The 9,833-nt window shown below is 36.8% G+C and overlaps 1 protein-coding gene across 1 annotated transcript in view; it reads right to left on the minus strand.

Annotated features, from left to right (window-relative positions):
• The window catches only part of LOC106882532 (inter-alpha-trypsin inhibitor heavy chain H3), a 38,837-nt gene that overhangs the window by 25,830 nt on the left and 3,174 nt on the right, over positions 1 to 9,833 (minus strand). The window contains exons 2-5 of the mRNA XM_014933248.2: positions 3,601 to 3,773; positions 3,399 to 3,509; positions 1,568 to 1,824; positions 147 to 292 (exon numbers count right to left, since the gene is read on the minus strand). Of these exons, the coding sequence (XP_014788734.1) occupies positions 147 to 292; positions 1,568 to 1,824; positions 3,399 to 3,509; positions 3,601 to 3,773 (687 nt within the window). The remainder of the gene's footprint in view (positions 1 to 146; positions 293 to 1,567; positions 1,825 to 3,398; positions 3,510 to 3,600; positions 3,774 to 9,833) is intronic.

Raw genomic sequence — 9,833 nt, forward strand, 5'->3', positions numbered from 1 at the left:
ATATATATATATATATATATATATACACACACATCCATACATATATATATACATGCGTGTTTGTGTAGCCGTAAGAAAGGGAAAGTATACTGCATTGTAATAAAAATGTGAGTGCAGAATTAAATTATAAAGCAAATTCCACTTACCAATATATCACCATTAAATTGTTTGCGTCGGTCTATATCATACTTGATTTCAAAAATTCCATCCAGAGTTCCATTGTCTGATGGTACATATGTAATTTCAGCTGACTTTATTGAAGGTCGCGAAATTGTTGCATCTGGGTTGGTTTCTGTTAATGAAATTTCGCCAAAACTTTATTGTTTCCGATTACATAATGAAATGTCGAAATAATATTTGTAACACAGAATGACATCATGCAGTCTGATGAAAATAGTAGCCAAATCTCTCGTAATAACACCCTACCGTCTTCAGAACAGATGAACACACGGTATAACAAAATTCTAAATAAACTCTATGGCATGAATAAAGATCGGATCGCCATGCCTGGGATGTGCTTATCATAGGTCTCGACCAGTTAATAGACAAAGCGATGATTTTCTTGGATGAGGACAGTTACGACGTGCAAGCACGCGCGCACACAAACACATACATGCATATATACACAGATACATACACACATATATACATACATGCAAGCATGCATACTGCTATGCTGAGAGTTGTGCACAAGTGTGTAAGAATAGCATTGCCCAAATAAATATTTGGATATGGTTATCTAGGAAAAGACTTTCGAAGAGTAATTATATTCACACAGAAAGCAGTCCATTCTATTCCAAACGTAGTTAAGATATTAAAGTAACTCAGTAAACCATACGGACCATTATAATGCAGTCAACTACCACTGTCAACTCCTACTGTAAACTACCCGCGGTTGAAACAGTTTCTTTATATTAATCAAATGCGTTAGGCCACTTTCAATCACGTGGCGTGGTCAGGATCCCTCTACAATACACCCCCCCCCCCACACACAGACACACATACATACACACATAATATAATACGCCACGAAAAAAAAATTGAAGCGGTGGTATCACCTCAGATGATAGCAATATGTGCGATCAAAATTTTGATATAAAATAATAGACACTTAAGTGAATTTAGCATTCTTTGTGTGCTTATGAATAAGTGATATATGAATATTTGATGATGCATTCGCATTATCTTTTTGTTCTGCCAGAATTTTTTACATACTAGAGTACCACTCTGGAGTAGCGCTCTCAGTTTACTCGCTGACGTCTCAAACACAAAGTCCGTTAGCACTGATTTATGCTCACAAGAAAATCAGATGAGATAATTCTTCACCTGATCTCACACACATACATAACGAAAAAGCCAATAACCTTTTAATAACCCTATAGATTTTCCTGGTTTAAAATGGGTTATTAGAAATGTCTTTTATGTACAGTACCCTCATGATAATATTTATACTTAAAACTTGTGTTACTTACAGAAGAGCTATGTATGTTAAGCGTGTATTTACTAGAGAAGTCATCAAAAATGAATTCCCCCCTGCCCCAAAGAATATTCGCGAGATAATACTCACTTGACTCTGGTGTCACGTCAATGAATGTTGGATCACTTAAACGTAAAGGTGGCACTCTCAAGATACGAATTTCTTTAGATTCTTCTATATAAACTTGTATTTTTAGATCTTCAACAGGTTGACCGGGATTCACGTAGATGGAATGTTCATACAAACCGAGTTTTCTTCTTAACAACTCCTGGTAACGAACTTCGAACGTCACATTTTTCAGAGCAGCAACATTGATATTAATCTTGAATTTGTTTGTAGCTCGAGGTCTAAATATTGAATATTGCATAGGATATAGAATTTTGAATAGAATATTGAACACCGCATTATTCAAAGAATACATTTACAGAACACTACAGAAGAAAAAAATTGGGCTCGGACTTGTTTCTGCCTCGCCTTCAACTCAAGCAGTTGCTTTATACTGACAAGCCACACAAATGACGAAACGTCGATGTCCATCACTCCTAAATGGGACTGAAGGTGAGTTACCTAAGTTGTTTTAACATCGGTGACATAAGAGTTATTTACTCCGCTCCGCCATTGTAGCCAATGCAAAATTCAAAAAGCATACACATTAGTATATGTGTTTAATAATATTTGTTACGCTAAAGCTGCTTTTACTTCATATGAATGTGTATATCAGTATATAACAATGATATGAGAGGTATTGGTATCCAGAAGGACCAAGATGGCAGGTAAGGCTAATAATACGAGTGGGGAGTCTATTGCGATTCTTGTGTGAGCATGTATATGTTAAATAAAATGAGACAACAAAGCCAAGGCACTGTGGAATTTATAGGACATGTATAAAGAGAAAGGTAGTCTTACAGCTGTTTCTGGGATATTAGGGATATCCCTTCATAAGAAACGATGTGAGCAAGTTACGTAGACGGAAATAGTAGAGTTCGATATAAGAAGCTATTTTGGAAAAGATGGATATAGGAGGTATAAAGGGAAATAAGAGAATAAATATAAAAAATATATGTAGGATGTTACAGTTGCAGTTCCATTATACTCTTTATTGGTACAGAGGTTTCGACTTTTCTGTGCATCCACCGTAAAAAGTAACATAATGATTATTTATAATTTATGTAGAATGCTAGTAATTTTTAGAAAATAGATATTAGTCGATTGTATCAATTGATACCTTATTTTGTGTGGGCATTTGTTTGTCTTGTCTTGACTGGTACTTAATTTTATGGAGCCCAGTTTGATGAAAAGCGCAAATAACTTTGATAGTATTTGAACTCAGAAAGTAACGCACTGGTACAAATCCATTCATCGCAAATAAGTGTTTCGAATTTTGGTACAAGGCCAGTAAGAGGTTAAGTTGATTAAAAGGACCCTGGTGCTCAAGTGGCACATATCTCATCGAACCGATCGGATGAAATCCAAAGTCGACCTCGGTGGAAACTTGAACGCTGAACATAAAGAGGCAAACCATCCTACCAGCTTGCCGCCTCTAGGTTAAAAAAGGAAGATGGAAGATTCCTTCTCGAGCCGTAGGATCATTAGGCCGTTTTTCCAGTCTGTCACAGGACTATTCACTTTCAAAAGCGGTGTGAGGTAATGTGAAATGATATTTTTGCTCAAAAGCACAATGTAATCACATTCTCTTGATCATGAGCGCAATCCCATAACCCCTAAGACACGCGTTTTTACGGCTTCAACCTAACAAATAATAATTAGATATTCATTGATCCATGACGTCGATTTTGAAAACAGCCACTGAATTCAAATGAATAAAGAAGCTAAATTCTTTGAGTAGAAGAAATTTCGTTTGAAAAGTGGTTACAAAGAAATCAACGGAATTTGGTCTTTCGGAATAAAAGAAATTACTAACTTTTTGGCAACATGACCAGCACTTTGACCTTTGCGTTTGGCTTTTTCGTACGCCTTTTTAGCTTCCTCCTTTTCTTTAACTTCACCTGGATATTCAACACCATCGATTACCCTGTTTATAAAGAAATACGAAACATGTTATCATTATTCTATAATTTAATAGATAACTACGCTCTCTTTTAACGTCGGTATAAAATACTTACATTTTGAAACTGGATATAAATGCCGCTTCTGGTAAGTTGACATTAAAGGTGACTTCTTGAGAATAATTGTTATTATTGGCAACCAAACTTGTAATTTGCGTGGTGGCGAATCTCATTCGAATATCTGACTGTATGTGTAAGTGAAGAATATCCGGTGGCTCCGAGTTTACACCCTATAATAAATAGTAAATTATATGAAATAGTAAATCATATGAATGCATTTGCAAGTCAGTCATAAAAGCAGTGCTTGATATCTTCCAATCGTAATTATGCAAGCAACGTTTGATAACATTCTGTGTAGCAATGTTTGATATGTTCTAATGTATGTTGTGCTCAAGAAATATTGATTTCTGATTTGTGTCTAAAAATCTTAAGTTATCGGTTTTCTATTTTGATTCGATATGCGACCAAAATTTTGGAGGAAAGATGCAAGATCTATAATAGCAGGGAATTAATTGTAATTAGTTGAATCGATTTCCAAATATCATTGCAGCCACTATCAGGAATTATTTCACACACACAGTGGAGAGCAAAATCAAAGTATACCCAAGCATAATTTTGTCTCACAATATTCTGTTATTGCGAAAAGGCCTCACATTTTCTAGCATTGGTGTGAACGATTACATCGACCCTATTGCTTGAATGTTACTTAATTTATTGACCACGAAAGAAATAAAGGATGAGACGACCTCTGCGGAATTTAAATTCACTAATTAAAGACGGACAAAATGCCGCTAAGCCTTTTGTGCAGCGTGGTATTGATTCTACCAGCTCACTACTTTTTGCTATCATAATAATAAAGTAACGAAGAATACTTTTCATTCTTCTACTTGAGTTGTGTCAATCGTCTTACTCTTTTTCAGAATAATTCTTTTTATTTTTGGCTCAAGGCCAGTAGTTTTGGGGGAGAATGCTAGTTAACTATATCAGCCACCGTGCTTGACAGGCACTTATTTTATCGATTTCCTAAGAATAAAAGGTAAGGCTGTCCTTGGTAGTATTTGAACTCAAGGCATGAAGGGCCAATGGAAATGCAGCTTAGCCATTTGTCTGACGTGCTTACAATTCTTTTCTATTCTAGGTACAAGGCCCAAAATTTTGGGGGCCTGTTGATTAGATCGACGCAGTATACAACTGGTACTTAATATAGCTACCCCGAAAGGATCAAAGGCAAAGTCAACCTCAGTGGAATTTGAACTCAGACAGACGAAATACCGCTAAGCATTTCACCCGGCGCGCTAACGTTTCTGCCAGCTCGACGACTTAACTCTTCTAATACAATAAATGCGAAGACTAATTTCTGTGTGTCAATGTGTCACACTTTGACACCCTGTCTCACTATTCAATGACGCGTCTACTGTTGATGATGTTTTATTAAAAGTAGTAGTGTTGATAGTGGCAGTGGGAGTTGTAATAAGAGAGAGAGAGAGAGAAAGAGTGGGTATGTGAGAGAGAGTGACTGAAAACTGAATTCCTTTTCTTAGTACAATCATCCCTGACCGCCTCGGCTACTACCACCACTACAATCATCACCGCCACCTCCGCCTCTTTCACAACTACAGCTCATACTATTACTATCACTCCGTTACCATCACAAAAAGGCTGAACGGTGTGTGTATAGCAGATGTAATGTCTATGGTGGTGGTACTGTTGTTTATCATGCAGTTTTGCAATAATTTCCAAGTCAACAAATGATATCATTGTTTTGATGATAATTGTTCATTGCGTGAAAAAGTTTATTAGAATTTTATTTGTACTCAATGCATGAAGTGTCATTATTAGGCCCAAGGCCTAGTAAAGAGTTCTCCACAGGAGCTAGCTCAAAAGCTGCCCGACAGGACGGCCTTTAATCTACTCCAAACTATCCACAATTGCTGTTCCCGTTCACCTACCGCGTGATTCATTATGCCTGGTTAACTTGATTTCTTTCTCCGAGCTAGAGAAAAATATAAAGGATCAAGAACAATGACCTTTCTTCACACCTTATACTTTTAAAGAAAGTGTGTCACGAGCTGCTAAGTTATGGTTATGTATGTACCTGTGACGGCAGGGCTAAAATATAAATGGCGGAAAATATGTCGAAAGAACATTTTTTTTTCGTCTTAAAAGATTAAAACACGATTTACGTTTGAAAGTTTACACCATTTTATTCTAGATTAATTTAATAGTGGAGTTCATAAATTTTTATAAGCAAGCCTTAACCTTAAGAGTCCCGCCGTTCGCCTGGGAAAGAGTGGGACAAATGATTATATATACTTACATATTTTCTTTCCCTCTCTCAGACTGAGAAATATGTGATACGTGAATACTCTTTTCTCACCGTGCAGTAACACCTATCCAAATTTAATCACCTTATTGAATAAAATTTTTGCCGCAGCAGATCATTAGTAGTTTTTATCCTAGATGTCTAGTTTATTGGATTCCTTAATGTATATTATCTAGGATTATTCTTCTGTTGGAATGCACATTTCCAATTAAATTATATTTCATTAGAAATCTTTTGTAATAAGGAGAAAAAGCGCTCTGAATAATACTGATGATATTGATTATCACCGCAAAAGACGTTTGAAATTGTAACTGCAATCGCACAAGGGTGAATGGCGAGTTGAATCATAATTTCTCGTATTCATCCTTGATACAATAACAAGTTTTTCCTTATGTTTACCTTTTTTGACAATGCAGCCGCCATCATATGTTCTTGTAAGTTATTCTTGTTTACAAGAACATCCTACTACGTACAAGGCCTAGTGCAAGCAGCTACCAATAATGCGACGAGCGGGCAGAAACGTTAGGGAGCTAGGCAAAGTTCTTAGCGGTATTTCGTCCATCTTTACGTTCTGAGTTCTTTTTCCACTGAAGTCCACTGTACTTTTTGTATTTCCCGAGTCGATAAAATAAGTACCAGTTGAGCGCTGGGGTCGATGTAATCGACTTACTCCTTTGCCGAAATTTTGCTGACCTTGAGCCAAAATTTGAATGCACTATTACAAAACAAATCTTCTCAAACGTAAAAACATAGGGAATACCCTCTATCAAAATAACAGCTATTTAGAAACGACATTGAATTATTGTCCAACGTATTTTTATCCTCAAAGGAATCAACAGGCTTATAACTGACTGCTTCTCTATCAAATGCTTTGACAACTTCCGTATTTAAAAACTCAAGCAAAGCATTGATAACGGACTTTTTTTTCTAGGTATGTGAAATTCACAAGATATGCTAATATATCTGAAACAGAATTTATCATTTGGCATTCAATCTTTAATTTACAACATATTGATTCTACCATCAAAATCAAGTTGCACCCACCCTTTGGTATGAAGTAGAAAAACCAATCTGGTCTTCGTCCTGTTAATTGTGTAGTTCGATAATCAGGATCAGCCTCACTAACATCAATCGCTTCCAGAATGAAGAATGAATCCTTACTATATTTACGATAGGAGCTTTGCCAGCTTTCGTTAAGATATAAAATACTACTTGAAAATTTCTGAGAAGCATAATAGTATTGATACCAAAGGGTATTGGTTTTTCTTTTTATTTCAAAAGATTATGAAATATATATCAAAACAGATAAAATCGTTACATTCAATAATTTCCGTCAGCTTTCTATCGACAGTTTTACTAACAGATTCCCTGATAATGGAAGTTTCAGCTTGGACATTTGAGTGAGCTGTAAAACAATACTGGAACTTTTGAAGGCATTGCCGTAAGAACTAGCTAACCCATGTATGTTTTCATGAATTCAGGCTTCTTTCAGGAGGCATATGTCCTGTAGTTTTTAGGGTCATAAAATATAATTAATTTAGGGAGTTGCTCCGTACGGTATCCATTAATGCATGAATATTATGTCATGTTATTCATTCACTGTTTCTTTAACACTGTTTCCTTGTTTTTTTGAAGTTTGTTGTCACAATTTACAGGTGATGCATCCGTTTCTGATGAAACTGGTACTGTTAGCCTAAAAATAAACTGTCGAAAAGAAGCTCCATTTTGGAGATATAAAGTTTGCGAAAGATTAATGCCACTTTTTCTTCACCTGTTCTTTATCCTTATTAATACGCGGCTTAAGGCGGGGAACCGGCAGAATCGTTAGCACACCGGAAAAAAATGCTTAGCGGCATTTCGTCCGTCCTTACGTTCTGAGTTCAAATTCCGCCGAACTCGTCTTTGCTTTTCATCTTTTTGGGGTCGATAAATTAAGTACCAATGAAACACTGGGGTCGATGCAATTGACTAGTCCCCTCCACCAAAATTTCAGGCCTTGTACCTATAGTAGAAAGGATTATTATTAAGGCGGCAAACTGGCAGAATCATTAGCAGGCCAGACGAAATGCTTAGTGGCACTTCATCTGCCACTACGTTCTGAGTTCAAATTCCACCGCAGTCGACTTTGCCTTTCAATTTTTTTCGGGGTCGATAAATTAAGTACCGCTCTCCTAAAATTGCTGACCTTGTGCCAAAATTTGAAACAATTATTAGTGTATTGTATTCGTAGCTCATCTGTTTCGGATGCCAAATTCGAGATATAGAACACATTCCAAATTCACAGATGCCAGTCGTGCTTCCATCAAAAATAAGCAACCGGTGAAATGAGAGCCATACAAAAGTTGCTTCCCTGTATGTCTCCATTCGCTGTCTCCCAACAGTTTGGAACCTCTAAAACGTGTATATTTTGCTATGTTTAGAAAACAAAAATGTCATACACATATTTTATTATTCAGAATAGCAAGAGATTACAAAGCATATTCACACGTCTGGTTATCCATATTGTTATCATTTGCGTTATCAAACATAAACGAAAGGCTTCCGTTCACGATGAAGCTCTGGCACATTTTACACGAATTTACGAAAAGTCACACGCAATGAACTTATTTGTAATTCATTTTCTAGAAAATACTCCATTCTTCTTACAATTTTTATAAATAAAAGTGATGTAGCAAGAAGTATTACATTTAAAGGTGAAAACACATATTGTATATGTATATACACACACAAACACACACACACACACACACACACGCGCAACGTTTGTATATATGTAATCAGTATATATATATGCATACACATATAAGCACGTACACGCAAACCCATACACACACACGCACGCTCACATACACATACATATACATACACACGATAAATAGAACAACGTTCGCTGGGACGACGCGGATCTTTACCTCCCTGTTGACAACTGTATGTAATAAATATAGTACTATGAACATGAGGCTCGTCTTAATACTGCCTCGCATTCTAACAGCAACCACGTTCAGGGTAGACAATTCTAATTCTACTCTTGTAATTTCTGAGAGAGGAAAGAGAATAATGTGTACTTTGCTTAAGTGGACTGAGATTTGATGGGTTTGTACAAAAAGCAGATAAATAGATCGACTCTTTCAAGGGTCACACAACAAGAAAGAGAAAGCGGGGACATGAAAAAGTGGGAAGAAAGGGTGAGATAGGGATGTGTGAGGAAAGAAAGAGAGTATTGGACACTAGGCGTGGTTGTGTTGTAAAAAGCTTGCTTCCCAACCACATGGTTCGGGGTTCGGTCTCAATGCGTGGCACCTTGGACAGATGTTTCTTACTATAGCTTCGGATCGCCCAGAGCCTTGTCAGTAGATTTGGTGGACGGAAACTTAAAGAAAACCTTCTTATACACACACACACAGGCACACACAAACACACACGTACACACACGCACACACACACACACACACACACACACACACACACACACACACACACACACACACACACACACACACACACACACACACATCATGTCTTTGTTTATCCCTCCACCACCGCTTGACAACCGGTTCTGGAGTGTTTGCGTCCCAATAACATAGCAGTTCGGCAAAAAGAGATCAATGAAATGAGTATCAGGCTTCCTATCGGAATATACAAAGCTATTTCGATAAACTGATAATTGAAAAAATACACTAAGACAGCAGTAGATAGATTGATAGATGGGAAGAGTGCAAAAATCTTGTGCATCAGTAACGAATAAATTGTCGAATCAGAGTGTTTATTATGCAACCACTGCGTAGGCGTGCGCGTGAGTTGGTGTGTTTAGATGAAAGCACTGACGAGGTAAATCGATAAGATTATGCATTTTGACCAAACGATATTGAAATCTTATCAGTCCTTTTACAGAAACACGTATATGTTTTATAAAGCCTGGAACACAACTTAGGTTTTTCCTGCATTATATATATATATATATATATAT

The sequence above is a fragment of the Octopus bimaculoides genome, chromosome 15 (assembly GCF_001194135.2).
Source record: "Octopus bimaculoides isolate UCB-OBI-ISO-001 chromosome 15, ASM119413v2, whole genome shotgun sequence".
Classification (NCBI taxonomy): domain Eukaryota; kingdom Metazoa; phylum Mollusca; class Cephalopoda; order Octopoda; family Octopodidae; genus Octopus; species Octopus bimaculoides.